Below are 17,619 nucleotides of genomic sequence, written 5' to 3'. Positions count from 1 at the left end.
CATTAGCCCTTAACATTTGTTTAATGCAATTTGTTAATGAACGTAATGGTGGGGACTAATAATGAAAGAAAATAAAAACGTCTAAACAGGCGCCAAGCTGCCAGTGATGCTCAATTATTTCCTTGTCAAGTTTTTATGATTTAATGAGCTCCTCTGGGACTGACGGCTGTCAGTCAGTCGTGACTTTTTGACACCATTACAACTTCAAATACAGCAGCAGGCAGGCTGTTTTCCTCGGATTTGAAATACTGAAATGATCTGACAGGTTTAAAGAAAAGATGTACAAAAGGGGGGGAAGAGAAAGAGAGGGGAGACACACACAGTTGCTTTTTTTTTTGTGGGGCAGACAATCTCGGGATGCTGTTTGGTAATGAAAACCCAATCATTGAGGTCATTATCTGATGAGGTTTTTTTTTTTTTTTAGGAACTGGCAGGGTTTTTTTTTCTTTATTTCTTTACTTAATGATAACCCTCAATGGGTTTGCCCCGCATGGGATGGTCAGAGCCGCACAATTTTGTTCACCATTAATTTCAGCCTTTGAAGCTCTGTGCTCTGAAGCAGCAGCAAAGAAAACCCCCCACCAAGCTGGCTGCAAAATAAGACAATCCAGCCTGCCTTAAACAGAATACCAAATGGCCTTCTATCCCAGAGATGGGAACTGACGTCAGTCAGGCTACATTTTTCTGATATTTTTTCCCAAAACGTAGAGCATTTAAAAACTCTTTAAAACTTAAGCGTCTTTAATTAAACTGTGTTTGATTCTGCATCAGTGCAGAATTAGTCTGGTGCTTCTGCATAGTGGAACTGTTTAGCAAATATGAATTTTACACACTGTAGAAGAGCATGTTAATGTGCGTGCCTTTAATTCGTCGTCATTCAATAGAGGCTTCGCAGTGTTAGAACATTTTGTTTTTTGATGGTTACATTTGGATGCATTTGATTCATTCACCGACTTGCTACAGATGTGACAAATGAGTTCAGTGGGAGTCAGAACCTGTGTTGTGATGGGGATGGCAGGGGTAATTCGCCTACCTGTAGGCATCTAATTGTTCAGGTACTGCACTGTTGATTTGGCTGGTGTAAGCCTCACGCTAAGACTAAGAACTCCTTTGGGGTGGGTGGGGGAACGAGCAGCATTCCATGTCAACAAATGGAAAAGTACCATAGCCACCACGTGGTCATCTCAGGACCACAAGTCAACTAAACTGAGGCTTATTCTGAACATTGGAGTTTTTTCCTGCCACAATATGGTTCCTATGGTTATTATATGTCAAAGCGGCTGAATTCAGTGTCTAGACAAACTATCTGCTATCTACTAGTAAGTCCATAGAAGGCAACCTAGGAGCAGATCCCTTCATGACTATATATGTGGCCACTAGGCTCGCCTCTGGCAGCTAGAGATAGGTCATGCATATGAAGACACCCTGATGGCAGTGAGAATTTCTAAATGGACGCTACAGTGGGAAAACAGATACCCATGTATACACCAGTCCATCATCTATAAACCAGATTGTGTGAACCACTGCCTGCATACATACTTGGTCATGTTACAAGCCTGGTAGAAACCCTACGTATTCTTCAGAACTGTTCCTGGGGTTGCTGTTTGTAAGAACTTCAGGAAAAGGACAGAGCATCGACTAAGTATTCTAAAGCATATGCAAAATACAGCAGCCCTATGAAGCTACACGCTGGATCATCAGATCATCAAAGTATGTGGATGTCATTGTGACAGACCCCTTTTATGTAGCCAGAAAGAAGAAACTGCAGTGTAGGAAAGAATGTGATATGGAAATCATTGTGAATTTTAGAATTAAGGCATACAGTGGTTCATTTGGCATCTTTCAGCGGGGCTTGCTGAGGTGAGACATTGTATTTCATAGTTGGATTTTTGGAATATTGGGGAAGAGAATCTCAGTATTATGGTGGCTAGGGAGGCTAGAACAGAAGGGAAGTCGGCATTATGCAGATTTTTACCACTGGCATTAACGGCAAATAAATGAAAAACAACAACAAAGAACCAGTAAACTAACAGAATTTAATTAATTTTTCCTTTGAGGTTTATATTTACAGTAGTTGTTAGAAGAAACAAAGTATTTATGAAAATGCACATCTTCTGACCTGCTTTGATACATACTTTTAACACTGGCTGGCTTCTCCCTCATCCTCATTTGCTCAGATCCCATGAACTCAGTCTCTCCGTATTATGAAGATGGTAAAGGCTATAGTTCTGTTTACACAACTTAAATGATTTATCTGAAGACATGCATGCCCTAACCTTTTTCAATAAACAGCATTTCTCTTGTGAATCTCCTCATCATGAATTTCTTTACTACGCTATACAGGTCTGATTTCAGTCGGCTACATCAGCTTAGATTGCATGCAGTTCTTTGTGTCTGGACAGTAAACAGGTTTAGGGCCAAATTCCATCCCTGGGTGTTTGAACAGGGATACCATGGAAGTCAATAAAGATTCAGTGTTCCTTAGAATACCAGGTAGGATAAAGCTACAAAATTCTTACAACCTTCAAGAGATTGCCTGTGTCCCTCAACTATTTTATGGTTTAGTCTGTTCCCTAAGGGTTCAGAATTTCTGGTTTCATAATCTGTGCAAGTGACTCCAATTAATGCACTTCAAAAGGTCTTATGAAAATCTTTTGCTCTCATCTCCAGGCAAATGGATGATAAAATTGTAATAATTGTTATTATTAAGCAACTGCATCCTCCTCCTTTTGCATACACAGGTAATAGAAGGAGCCGGTTAGACACAATGTTTTTACAGCTAAAAGTGGCTATGCTGTGGTTTCTAAATGGCAAGCATTTAGTTATCTGTCTAGTGGAAGGGAATACCAGAAAATGGAATGGCATGGACATCAGATTTGATAGATGCATTTAAAAATGGACCCAGACACCTCCAAGTCCAGGATTAGCTCCACAACCTCCAGCCTTCCTCGTCTCCCCAACCTTTCCTTTCTTTACCTAGATGCAATGGTGCAGAGATAGCTCACAGTGTACCCATGTACCTATGGGACCACCTCTCCTGGTATGCCCCACGGAGGACCTTAAGGTCCACAAATGACAACATTTTGTACGTCCCAGGTCACAAGGTGGTTAGATTGGTCTCAACTAGGGCCAGGGCCTTTTCAGTACTGGCCCCGACGTGGTGGAACACTCTGTCACAAGAGACTAGGGCCCTGCGGGACTTGACATTTTTCCACAGGGCCTGCAAGACGGAGCTGTTCCACCAGGCCTTTGGTTTGTACTCAGTCTGACCCTTACGTTTCCCTCCCCTTATGGTCTTGATGTATCAGCTACTTCAAAATGAGGCTGCATTTTAATTTGCATTTTAACCTGGATTTTAAATTGTTTTTTTTCTTTTCTTTCTATGTTTTTACTGAAATTTTATTGGTGTTAGTCGCCCTGAGCCTGGCTTTGGCCGGGGAGGGCGGGGTATAAATAAAATCTATTATTATTATTAGTAGTAGTAGTATGGTCCTAGGAGATTCTGCAAGCACATGGGTAGTTTTTAAGGGATTATAGGAGCTATGGGAAATGTAATTTACAAGTTTCCCAGCGTTCAGGGACGTTGGCAGGGCTCCCACCCACCCCTAGCCAGAGCTCAGCTCCAGCACCTCTCAGGTGGGCACCATTGCCATTCTAAGACAAGGGAGAAATTCATGGTGAGCTCCAGCACCTCTTCTTCTAGAAAAATAGCACTGGACGTTGGGAACCATCATTCCTGTTGACTCTGGATGCTGCAGTAGAGCAGTTAGGGTCTAGGGGATGCTTTATTGCAGCAGAGGCAGTTTCAGGGTGACAGGACTGGTGCAGCAGAACTGGGCGCCACTCTGCAGGGGGCACCACAACAATGCTGCAGAATGGAACCTGAGAGGCAGGGCGGCACCAAATTTTAGTGTCACACAGGGCACCCATGAAATTTGGGAGCACAAAGTCTGCCACTGACTGCAGAGCCCACTTTAAGTCCTGCCACAGTCTACATGTGCAGGTAAAAAGGGACAATGGTGGGAAAGTGTTCATGATGGGGTCCCACAATAAGGGTCAAACATACACTGGATCTAATTTGGGGCCCATATTATTTTGCCAAATAGGTGGAGACAATTCCAATTGCGTCCAGTATGGACACATGTCTACTCAACATGGAATGACATTTTGAAGGGATAACCATAAAAATATTTCATGTAATGAGACAGGAATGTGAGAATTGAAAGAAACATGTGTTTTCAAGTAATTGTCTTAATACACATCCCAGGGGACCAAAATTGGGTATAACTTTCTACAGCCTGTTTACTATGCCACCAACCTCTATTTGCTGCACAAAGGGCGTGAGGAAGATGGTAGGAGGGATGACAAGAACTTGATTCATGGTGTCTAACTATATTATTATTATTATTACTATTATTATTATTAATGTGTGGTAAGCTGGGCCAGAGAAGGGAGAGCACAAGCAATAGCTGCTGAAACAATGTCAAACTGAAGTGCATCCTCCTTCTCTTGGACATACAGAAAAAGGTCAACTGGCTGTTTTCTTGCCACCCCTATGTGAGTACATATACTCCTGTTTGAGCATTTCAGCTAAGTCCATATTTGTTTAAATGAAATGGAAGTATGTATGCAATTCATTCTAGAGATTTCTTACACACAGAATTCATTCAAAATATTACTTGCACACAATCTCACCATATTTATTCGTGCATGATACTTCAGATTTTAAATCTCATTATTGTGTTGAATCTAAATCCAGAAAACTGAGAAGTGACTCAGAAAGGATCTCTATATAACTGCTAGCCAGTCTTTTCTTGCTTTGGAATCTGCATTCATTAAAATCACAATATTGGAAAGCAACATTATCAGCATGACAACAACACAGTCATAGGGCAACACTGCAAAATAAATTCATCTGACAATCCAGGACTTGGTGGATATGAATATATATACATGGTCTGTAAATAAAGTTTGAAAGAAATAAGAAAAACTATCACATTTGAATACTAGGTTCACAGTGGACATTAAGCCATCCTGTCAAAAAGACAATATGTTTATTAGAAGCAATGACTCCTCTGGCTTTGCTGGGTTACATTTGTGATTGTTATTCAAGCCTGAGTATGTCACACTATGTTTTTTTAAAATTCTGTTTGCTCCTATTCCAAGATCCTAAGAGGGAATTTCTTGCCAGAGATCTAATACCAACTCAAGCCAAGTCGAGTGTCTAAATGCTTGCAAGTGTCAGCATTAAAAATCTGGCATGGAATTTAATAAGTTGCTTACACATGTGGTCTTGTATACTAACAATATGTTCATTGCATATGCTAATATAGGAAAACCAGAACAGTCATACTATGACATAAAACAAAGAAAAATATCAAATGCACATGCAGCCAGTAAGACAAAATATGCTTATGCTACTTGCACCAGAGTTGAACCGCAGGCTTTGAGAGGGAGAACCTTTCAGTGCAAGAGAATGATTCATGTGACCACTTTGTCTTAATTACTCTGAAGCAGTTTGTTGCTGGTCAGTGAAGAACAAAGATATCAGTGTCCCCTGACAGAAAAATAAATAATCATCAGGACTGCAAAGATGACGATGATCCCCAAGATAACTAACAAAATCCGGTTTTGAATGATCCTAAGGGAATAAAAAGAAAAGAAAGTGGTGAAAGAGAATAAGACAATAAAAGGGCAAGGTAAAGCACCTAACTTTTCTTTTCCATGTGAGTAACCCATGGAGTACAGCTATCTAGATTCTAAAACTATTGTCTGTACTGATCTTGTTATTTGTGTCACTGAGAGCCAAACTAGATGTGACTTTAGCATTGTGTGGCTGTTTTTTTTAAGGTAAGTATGGGGGAAGCTTTAACCCTCTCACAGTCCAAATCTGAGATGTCCATATCTGCTTTTTTTTTTTAAAGCTATGCAATGGCTGAACACATGAAATGATGTAATGTTTCGTTTGTCCCTCACTTCCTGTAGCTGAAAGCATTTGCTAAGGGGCTGGGCCTTCTAACATTTATGTGTACATTAAATTAATATCTGAATGTTTGTTTTTATTTTATAATTTAACTAAATGTCTAAAACCTGCTAAATGGAACATTAAAACAAGCCTGACAGCGATTCATACTGGAAAGGAGCTTGCCACATAAAGTTTTATCCAACTAAGTCATACTCAGAGTAGACTCCCTGGAATGAATGGATTTCATTTTCATTGCATCTACCCAGAGAATATTTTAAGTGGATACAACCCACAATAACCCAAGCAAGCCATTATGGAGGTTTTCAAATAATTTTATTTTGGTTTCTTAATTCCAGAGAGAAAGCAGTCGCTAATTTGTGCATTAAAGTAAAAGATTTCAAGGGTAGGGAACTTGTTGGCAAGGTACTTACTTGAACCAAATACCAAGGGAGAAGTATAAAAGATAGTGATGAAGAAAAAGTATGCTATACAGAAGGACATGTCAAACTATGACTCTTATGTTCTAAAACCTTTCTTTGCCTCACTTGCATAGATTCACTTATGGTAATCAGGCAAATGCTACATTCTTGTGTACTGAACAGAGAGAAATGAGTAATGGTAACACACCACTTGTGGAAATGAACCTCTTATTTCATCAGCATACAAACTATCAGTCGTCAGAGTCTGAATGACACCCATCTGTACAGAACTATTAAAAATGAGTATTATTTTTTTTTTTTTAAGAAAAGGCCTGAGCTTCATTCCAGGGAAGTATTTATCCGGGCTCTTGCGGAATATTGACCTTTACATGGCAGGAACATATTTGCAGTATAGCATCATTAAAATCAGATTGACAATCCCCTCTCCACCAAAAAACAACAACAACGCCACCCCAAAAAACCAACTGAAATTTCAATCTTGTTTGTAAAAAGATGGAAAATAAAACCATAAAGACTATTCAAACAAAGAAACAATGGATGGTGGAAGGAAAAACAAGAGGCTGAGCTCATAGTAAGGTGGGATGTTTGTTTGCCATACATTACAAACAGGCATCTTTGTACATATGAGAATTTCCTGGTTAAATAAATAGTATCATACTAGGCAAGTGTAAGTGCGGAAGGATGCAGTTTTGAAGCAACTTCAGATCCCTCCCTCCGTTTTTCACAATGCCAGCCACTGCTACAACATTCACCTTTAAAAAAAAGAAAAGTAAATGGATGGATGAAAACTGTCACATCAGACAAACACACTCCCCTGTGACACTTTAAAAGGACTAGCTCTCTATCCTCCTGACAGGTTACAAAATGATCACATTTGCTGACACGTCTTCCGCAAAACTGCTTTAGTGCTTGTGTCCACTTTGCTAGCAGGAGATGAATGGCCTGCTTTGTCCTCATTTATCACTTAAAGCTGAACTAAGATCTGTCTCGTTTATTTTTCCCTTCCTCACTAGAAAGGATAAAGCGCAGCATTAATTCTCCCACGATGACAGCTAATTCAAACTTAACAGGCAATATTTACTCTGCCAAAGGGAGCGGACTACTCTGTCTCTCTTGGAGAGGAAAAATGTTTAATGGTCTAACAAACTAAAGCTAATTAAAGAGGCTTCTGCTTCTTATTAGTTTGCAGTGCAGATTAACACCTGAACTTTCAACCACTCTCTCTTTCTTTCTTTCCCTCTTCTTTTGGGGCATTTTCTAGCAAAACAACACCTGATAGCAAACTGTTTGCCCAAATGAATGCATGAAAAGCAGAGTGCATATTTACTCAGTCACCCTCATTGATCCTGAAAAGAAACTCAGGAAAATTGAAATTCAGCAGAGAAACAGATTAAAAAGCATGAAAACTCTTTAAAAATTCAGCCTTAAGTAACATACAGTAATATTCCTCTAATATGACTGTGCTGACAACCATTTTATTTGTGGGATGAAGGCCCCAAGGCATCCATGATGCTAATTTACAAAGGATTAACTGTGGATGGAACTTGCTCAGTCGAACACATAGTTAGGCAAATGCATACATCTAACACACTGAATCGTTAAGCCATCGCCTCATATCTGACCTAGTTAGTGTCTCATCACACCCAAATTACAGTGAGAAAAAAAAGAATAAATAAAATGAGTCCTCCAAATGTTTCATTTCTAATTCTCTGGCTGCACACTTGATTGGAAGATTACTTAATCTGCAAACTCGTCTCTAAAATCCTCATCAGGAAAAGAGGAAGCAGTACAGACCCCCACCTGTATCTGCTAATTAAATGTTCCATTAAAGTACGAATGTAGGATATGCATATCAAAGTTCAACTTCTAGGAATCTGAATTAGCTTGCCCACTGCAGCAAAAGAATACAATATTGAACAGAACAAATTAATCATGAAATAGGAAGGATGTTATCAACATGCTCCTCTGCAGAATTATTACCCTGTTTCATATTAAACCCTAAAATAAACATGCTCTTTAAATCTCGGCAAAAGTTACGTTGAGAATGTAGCGTTTCAAGCAGGGGAGCAGAGCAAGGAAAACTTCAGAATGAGTTTCTGAAGCATCAGAGCTCCACTTTGAAGGGTGATAGGATGGAATGGTACATAAAGAACTTGGATTCTGGTGTCAATACATTTCAGATCTCAAGTCAACAATCCAAGGCGCTAAAAGAAAGAATGAAGAAAGAGGGCTGGGGGCTGGGTGGGATTTCAGCAATATTCTGTAATCAAACCAGCTCACAGTGGCAGAACAATGGTTGGCATTGGCAGGACCCATCTGTAAAGAGGCCTCTAGTACTGTCACAGCCAGACACTGCCAGTGGGTATTGCTCCAGGCAAAGCAGCAAGGAATTTCAAGCGGTGGGAGGGAAAGGAGGAAAGTGGGGTTCAGCATCTTCTGCAAAAAGCCACATGGCTAACTCACCAACAAAAACACAAATGATATTTGTAACTTTGGATTCTTTTTACCTAAAAAATTCAGTTCAATCTTCCAGAGAGGCAACCCAGCGCCTCCTTTGAAAATGCAAAGCATGTTTACAGGGTAAATAATTTAAGAAATAATATATACTTGAAAGGAGACACCCACTGAAACATCCATGGCTAAAGTGCCTGAAGGCAAAAACTTGTGCATTTGCATGCTGCATTTTATTAAGTTAGCACACTGTAGCTTTAAAAGAATGCATGGCCAAATTAAAAGGAATGTGTGACTAAAACATCAAGGATGCTTCCAGTTTGCATTATGAATCACAGCGTTGCTGATATTAAGACGAATTAACTGTTTATTCGATGGAGTCTGTGGACCGAATTTACAGAAGTTTTTGCCCACAAATCTATATGTTGTTGTAAGAATAAGATGGGGCTGGATGAGACATTTAGAATCTTCCCTTTTCATTTTTCAGTGACTGTGGTAACAACTCTGTCCATGGAGGGCTGGAGATCATACATTAAGTTCTATGTGCAAATGTGTCAGGAGAGATGGATGGAACACCTTGCACGGGGGGGGGGGGGAGTGAGCTTCTGAACCAGCCCTTCGTTGTGAAAGTCTATTGTAAATAACTGCTGGATTTTTACCCTTCAACTAAAGAGGGATTCTTAAATGGACATCTTGATTTAAAGGATTCTGTGAATCTCTGAATCAATCACAGATACACAGCCAGAATCGCATGCAGTTCCATAAGGTTTATAAGTTCCACAGTATTACACATGATTGCACCACACAACATGAATAGTTATGCCTGAGCCAGTACTCATGAAAAAAGAAATGTCTGCATAGAATCATATTCAAATTTAGTATTTACACAGGACTTTATTGCACAAAGGATTTCCCACTATTTCCCACTCAGCTGGAAAAGCTGAGACAGTACAGTCATACCTCATGTTACGGTTGCTTCATGATATGTTTTTTCAGGTTGTGTCCTGCGGTGACCCGCAAGTACTGGAAAGGGTTACTTTCGGGTTTTGCCGCTTGCGCAGACGCACAAAATGAGGTCGCGCACATGTGCAGAAGTGGCGAATCGCAACCTGCGCATGCACAGGCGCACCGCTGCTGGTTGCGTTCTATTCATGTTGTGAACGGGCCTCCGGAACAGATCCCGTTCGCAACCAGAGGTACCACTGTAGTCTGCTCAAGATGACCTATTGGGGTGAAGTGAATGCCTCTTAGATCCAGTTTCAACCCTGCATCCATTTCAACACACCAGTTCTCACTAATAACTCATACTTCTGTTCAGTAGCCTTGTAGGTTTACATTCTGTTTGCTCTTAAAATACTAAAACCACCATATGAAGAAAGGCATACCAGGCTAGAAATGTTTTGACCTGAAATTAAGTGGGGATTGCTGTCGGTGCACTGTATTAAATAGACATGAAAGAAATGCAATTTACTGTATTAGCATGCCGGATTCTGGGTGGTGCAAGCAGTTCCCCTGCACAGGGGGCCGATCCAAGGGGGCACAAAGTTGAGTACATCCATTTGGGTGTGCCAAATTTTGGCCTTACACAGAGCGCCATATTATGAAAGATTACCAAAGTCGGCCCCGATATAAAGCCTCAGGTCTTCCGGTCAAGATTTGCTTTTCCTGTGTATTGCCGTAGTGCCTAACTTTTCCTTAATAAACCTCCTAGTAGCTCCACTCCGAAGTCAATGCCAATTTTATTCAGTGAGACAAGGAATGACAGGACCAGTTTTCCATCTTAGAGGTCAAGCAGATCATCTCTGCAATGATCTCCAGGCCAGCAGAAATCAAGCCTGCACTTCAGACCCATTCCCAAAACCATTGTTTGCATGACCTTGCTGCTTTAGAGCTACCTCTCCCGAAATCTGCGCGTACAATGGCTCTGATGAGATTTGCAGCACAGTTATATGTGAAGGTGTTTCAGAAGAGACAACTGCTTACTTTATAGCACGTTAGCTACTCTTGCACTAAGATTGCCAACTGCGTTAAAACACCCCCCTCCCAAGCTGCATTCATTAGTGAGGGAAGTGCACAACGTTTAGAGTCCATCTTAATGACTTGTACAAGCTTTCGCACCTGACTGACCAGCGCTGGATAATGATTCCTTGGCATTAAGCACTAATGGCTGCAATGACAATTGCTAATAAAATTAGGAATTGAAGTAATATCATATAAATTAAGTGATGAGCAATCCTCAACAAACTTGTTTTGTAAGTTTTTGCCTACAATAATGAAGAAAGTTCTAGGAAGCATTCTGCTCTGACACCAGTACAAATACAAGAAAAATAAGTGGCTACCATGAATCAGTTAACATGCTTTTATTACAACACAGGACTTTATTTTCAAAGAAAAGTACAGGGGGAAAGCAGTCCTCTCAAGAACACAGACAGATTAATGAAAAATATTTCAGGTTTAATGGTACACAATACAAAATGGCTTTCTGTAAACTTATGCATTCAGCATTAAACTAGTCGTAGTTTCAGACGAAAGAATTGCACCTCGTAAGTGGGTGGCGTTGTGGGTTAAACCACAGAGCCTAGGACTTGCCGATCAGAAGGTCGGCAGTTCGAATTCCTGCAATGGGGTGAGCTCCCGTTGCTCAGTCCCTGCTCCTGCCAACCTAGCAGTTCAAAAGCACGTCAAAGTGCAAGTAGATAAATAGGTATCGCTCCAGCGGGAAGGTAAACGGCGTTTCCGTGTGCTGCTCTGGTTCGCCAGAAGCGGCTTAGTCATGCTGGCCACATGACCCAGAAGCTGTACGCCGGCTCCCTCGGCCAATAAAGCAAGATGAGCGCCGTAACCCAAGAGTCGTCCATGACTGGACCTAATGGTCCTTTACCTTTAAGCAACACTAAATATTATCTTTACAGATAGTCAAAGCCTAGAGGTTTTATACGTATGCATGCACCCATACAAAATAAAACAAATGGTACCTGCAAATGAAGCAGGTTGGACACAATAAGCACAGGAATATCAGACTTTTGAATATCCAGGGCAACTGCAAGAAAACAGTATGACATGATCCAAGTATAAATGTAAATGTTGGCCTTGGGATAGAACATTGGAGAGGGGAGGGGGTATTCTGAGCATTTATGCTAGTCTGTCATTGTCTCCTATAAAAAGTACTTAAGACCTCATTTGAATTACAAATACACACACACACACACACACACACACACACGAAAACAACTACAGTGGTACCTCGGGTTACATACACTTCAGGTTACAGACGCTTCAGGTTACAGATTCCGCTAACCCAGAAATAGTATCTTGGGTTAAGAACTTTGCTTCAGGATGAGAACAGAAATAGTGTGGCGGCAGCAGCGGGAGGCCCCATTAGCTAAAGTGGTACCTTAGGTTAAGAACAGTTTCAGGTTAAGAATGGACCTCCAGAACGAATTAAGTTCTTAACCTGTGGTACCACTGTAAAGCTAAATGCAACATTGCTTAAATGACTAGTAGCCCCATATCTCATAGGAACACTCTGTCACAAGAGACTAGGGCCCTGCGGGACTTGACATCTTTCCGCAGGGCCTGCAAGACAGAGCTGTTCCACCAGGCCTTTGGCCAGGGCACAGCCTGACTCCCTCCTTTGGCAATCTTCGCGGAGCTCTGGCCCAATGGTTGCCAGTGGCTTGATTTGAATTAATTTTATAATGAATGATTTTAGAGTGTTTGTGCTGTACTTTTGTACTGTTTTATTGTTGTTAGCCGCCCTGAGCCTGGCTTCGGCTGGGGAGGGCGGGATATAAATAAAATTTATTATTATTATTATTATTATTATTATTATTATTATTATTATTATTAGTCAATTATTTTAAATACAGCTAATTTCACAATAATAGTTCAATAAAAATTGTTCTCTCCCTCCTTTCATTTGTCTTTTCAGAGACCAGAATAAACTTTGTAAATGGGCTACTGCTTGACAGACCTTCTGTTGTTTTTTTTAAAATATTTTTTATTGCATTTTTTCCAGATACAGATACTAAGTCAGATATACAAAGAAATAACAGAAAAGAAAAAGAGAAAGAAAAAGAAAATCATCCTTTCAAAACATTTTTCCATAACCAACCGGACTTCCCCACGTCTCCCTCACCATGCGTTCTTTACAATAAAAATATCAGCAAATTATAACCTTGTTTCGTGCGTTCTTTTGTTCTTTCAAATAATTATATTTTAAGTTTAAAATACTTATTATCAATTTACTCTAAAAACAAATGTAATATTATTTTAAACATTAGTCCTTTCATTAATATAACTTAATTTCCCATACAGACAGACCTTCTGAAGCCCTGGGTCTTGTTCCATATCTTGCTTCTGTGTGAGAAATTGCAAAAGCAAATCTTTTGGGGTGGCTGTAACTATCAGGATGACTTCTGAGGTGTTTAGAACACAACACCTGTGTTCTATGTGAGCACAGATATTCAGAACCACTTGGCATCTCACTTAAATCACATACTGAACTTGAAGTCAACCTACCTAGTGAAGTGTCAAGAAGTGCCAGCACAGGTGGGCTTGAAAGATGACCCCCTTATCAAAATGCTAAAGAGTTGATCCTTAGAAATAAGGAAGCTGATGGGCGGCTTTCCTTTATTTGCCTCTATTTAATCAACTCTGTAGAAAGTGTCTGGTTTTGGGATGTGTGTACACACATGGGTTTCTGATAAAGAAAAGCAATTCATCTAGATAAAACAATTATTTCACTGGCAGTAGCATGTGCAGAAGCAGCCAACAAGAAGAAACACGACAGAGGCTTAGCTACTGTAGTAACTATGGTTTCATTTACATTCCACAAATTTTAAGGAAACAAAAGGAACAGTTTCAGAGAAGCTTGATCTAAGCCAGAAGGGCAATCTTCCTCTATTAGCACAACTCCAAGAACTCTAATACAAAACCAAACTACTTCTGCTTTAATTGTGATTTCAAACTATGTATGAACATCACTTTTAGGATTATTTTCCCTTCTGTGTTTGGATGTCTTTTTCCATAGGAGGCTGCCTACAATTGTCTTAAGTGTGTGGACCTCTTATGAACAAAAGAGGGGGGGGGAATACCCCACTCCCTTTGCAGAGGTATATGCAGCAACTGTTCCTGAAAATGTGCTATCCAAAATGTTAGTACTCAATGGCACTTTTTGAGTGATAGTAAAGCATTTTAGTATGTATCGTATATATTCATCCTCCACCCCACCTCCACTGAATGCTCTGAAGAAAAGAAAACAATCATGGCTAAGGCCATTTGTGAAGATGGCATTAAAGGAGCCTACTCTGAGACAGATAAAAATAATGAGAATCTTTCTGTCAAGAAGGATTTAGAAAATATCACTAGCATTATTAAAATTTAATTTTTTTACTGTGCTTTTTGGTTCCCCCATTTTTCCAGGGATAATGAGCAGGACTGCACACCTCCACATTGCTAGGACTTGTTTTGTCAATAAATTCAGCCTTCCCGTCTGAAGACATTTCAGACAACAATTTTGACTGCTAGAGGCTCCCCCCCCAACCTGTGCTGTGTGCTTTGAGCCTCCCTGTAAAAAACAGTTCATAAGCTAATATTGCAGAAGGCCAGCGGAACAAATAAAAATCATTTTTTTGACCAACTGATTCAGAGAAATCATGGGAATAGCAAATATGGGATTGGCACAAAAGAAATGAATAAAAGAAGATTGATGTATTCACAAATGGTTTACGTGGCAGAATTAGCTGACAGGAGCTACTTGCTACTATTAAAGTCCTTTCTCTCACTGCATATTGCTGTTAAAGAGACAGAAATACCAGAAATTTTCACTATAAACGCAGTGCTTTAATAAAATAACTAGCCTTCTGTACATAGGGAGAAGTAACAGGGTGGGGAGTTGGAATTCAGGGGTAGTACAAGGAAGTTTCTGAATTATAGACCCCATGTCTCTGAGGGGCAGTGAGATCAGAGTCGAGAATTTGAGGAAGAAGTGATGGCTTATTCTTTCACTGTTTGCAGGAAACACTTAGTGTTAGTCCAATACAGTCTAAAGGTACTTGGTTCTTCAAGGAAGGAATAAAATATGATATATTTGCTCATTCTACTCAATTAAATCTTTTCCCACTGGAAAGAAAGTTTGGGGCTATACTGAAGATACTACACACACACACACACACACACACACACACACACACACACTTCTAAAAATGGAATAATACATTAATGTATGCGCAGGTTTCAACTGCTGAAATGCAAACCTGTGATTCCTTTGTGCTCAGATCCAGGATTCTATCCAACACTGTTCATGCACAACTGGAATAAGCATCTGCTCACGTAACAAGACTTCACCTGTCCCCTTCTCCCCTCAAAATGTGCTCCACAAAATGTGTTGGGAGACCTTCCAGAGCAGCTTCTGCGGGCTGCAGTAGGGGCAAAAGGAAGGTGTAGTCCCATTGTACAGGCAGAGGTTCACTCAAACAATATGGGATTTCATCCACAGCGTCTATTTACAAGAGGTCTTAGTACCAGTGTGATTTACTAGTGGCATTAACCCCTGTAATCCTAGCCCAACTAGCAAAAAATGATCCACAGAACTCTTCTGTTCTGGATGACTTACATAAAAAGCATGATGTACATTGGCTGTTCAGTTGAAAGCAGTGCACCTACTTCTCCATAGTTCCTTTGCATTTTAGATGATCTGCTTGTTTCTATAATAGCCTCTGGTACTCTATACGGACCATTTTTATTTATTTGTATTATTTATTTAAAATATTTGTAGCCCACCTTTCATTATAAAAAAGAGCCATCAAATGGCTTTTATGAGCTTGACTTATCAATTTGAATGAAGAATGAAGCTCTGTATTTCATTCTGATGTCTTGGTAGACCTAGGGGTCCCAATAGACCAGAGGATTAACAGAAGTCAACAGTGATGCAGCAGCAAAAAAAGCCAATGCTATTCAACAGAATTATAGTGTCTCAATGGGGGGAAAAAGGCTTTTTTAAAAGCAATTTTAAAAAGACATTGAATTTTCCATAAGGCTCACCATCGCCATCTAGTGTCACATTGTATATTGCACTTAAAACACAGTTAAATTGTTTTATTTGCAGCTGTATAGCTGAGTTCACAATTATTCCAAGCCAAACTTATTTTCATTTAATTTCCTAGTTTGATACTAATTTGCTTATGATATTTGCCCGATTAAAAACTAATCTTCTGTAAATTAACTCTGAATGCCATATGGAATAGTCTCATTAATGGCAGCCTGTCCCTAGTCATTTATTTCAAATACCATGAAGTATGTAAGCCAACCTTATTTTCGTTGCATTTATGAGACTTCCTGTATTTTGAGAGCTGATCATCTATTTAAAGCACTGCTAAAATATATATGACACGATATGCCGGGCAATCCAGGTTCTTGTAACAAGGGCACGCTAAAAACCTGAGGTGCTATAATCGGGAAGAGTCTCTCTGAGATTAAGAAGAGCCCTGCTCTTTATTCAGTTCTCCACCGTGGCCAACCAAATCCTCATGAAAAGCTCACAAGCGGCACATGAAGCATTAGCCCTCTCCTTCTGTTGCACTCCAGTAATTGTTATGTAGAGTCATAGTGCCTCTGATCCTGGAGGGAGCGGCAGCCATCATAACTGGTTGTCATTGATAGTTGTATCCTCCATGAATTTGTCCAGTCCTCTCTTAAAATCTGCTATGTCAGCGGTTCCCACCACAACTTGTGGTAGTGTATTCCAGAGTTTAACTATACACTAGGTGAATAAATACCTCTAAGAGCAGCCAGGACAACAGTGGAGTCCCTGTTGCTTACTGGCAGTGTTTTTTCCAGAAAAAAACAGTGCTGGTACTCACCATGAACCTCTCCCCCTTCTCTCTCTCCCTCCCCCCTCTCTCTTGTCCCCCCTCAATTAAAACCCCACCTTGTGCACCCCTCCGCCTTCTTCAACCTCTCCCCCAACCTTGCCCCGTCTGCTCGTCCCATGAACTTTGGAAGTGAGAAATGAAAAACAGGCTGCATTAATGGTTTTAAATGCGGAGAAAGCCTTTGATAATATTTCTTGGTCATTTTGATTAAGGGATGAGAGAAAATGGAAATAGGTAATTCCCACCAAACCCCTTCTCCTCCATCTCTTCCCAGCCACCAGCTGCACAGTCTGTGCTCGCCTCTATGGTTTGCCCCAGCCACAAAATGGAGGGCGGTGGCACTAGCAGCAGAAGATGCTGCCTCCCTCCCCTTCTCTCTCTGTCTCTCCCCCCACCACCCTGCAGACCTGGAAGCAGAGACAAAAGGGAAATGGTACTCATGCTCGCCCAGATGCTCGTGGCGCAGTGAGACAGCCAAGAGCAAAAGGTGCCACCTGTTGACTGACAGCAGCAATTGCAGCCCCCCCCCAAAGGCCTCCTTTTCCCTGCCACCTCAGCCTTCTGCTTTTCACAACCCCCCTTTTAGCCACGGTTGCTTGCTCGCTCTCCCCACCCTCCATTTACCTTATCACAAGATTTGAAGGGGGGAGGAAGGTGCTGGTACTGCATACTGTTGAGTACTGCCAGAAAAAGCACTGCTTAGTGCAATGATGGAGGGTGGGGCAGAGGAATTTTTTCCCCTACTAGTAGGGAGCTAAGCTTGGGCTATGTATATATGAGTAAGCTTTCTGCATCCCAAGGGACACACTGCTTCAGAAATGGAAAACAATTTTTAGGCTCCAGTGTTTTTCTACCAAAGTCCAGGGCCTGAGGATTGCTATGAAACTGC

General features: G+C 40.6%; 1 protein-coding gene across 4 annotated transcripts in view; it reads right to left on the bottom strand.

The window, feature by feature from the left end:
- Positions 1–2,016: 2,016 nt before the first annotated feature.
- Positions 2,017–17,619, bottom strand: part of VTI1A (vesicle transport through interaction with t-SNAREs 1A) — a 238,464-nt gene continuing 222,861 nt past the window's right edge. For all 4 annotated transcript variants that reach the window (XM_081189434.1, XM_081189432.1, XM_081189435.1 and 1 more), the window contains one exon: positions 2,017–5,641. Coding sequence is in view for 2 of the 4 variants with exons in the window: in XM_081189432.1 (XP_081045558.1) it covers positions 5,548–5,641 (94 nt within the window). In the remaining 2 variants the exon portion in view is untranslated. The remainder of the gene's footprint in view (positions 5,642–17,619) is intronic.

Source organism: Podarcis bocagei (assembly GCF_964188305.1).
Source record: "Podarcis bocagei genome assembly, chromosome: 4".
Classification (NCBI taxonomy): Eukaryota; Metazoa; Chordata; class Lepidosauria; order Squamata; family Lacertidae; genus Podarcis; species Podarcis bocagei.
Note: the sequence above shows the minus strand (reverse complement) of the source record. Positions and strands in the feature narration are given on the sequence as shown.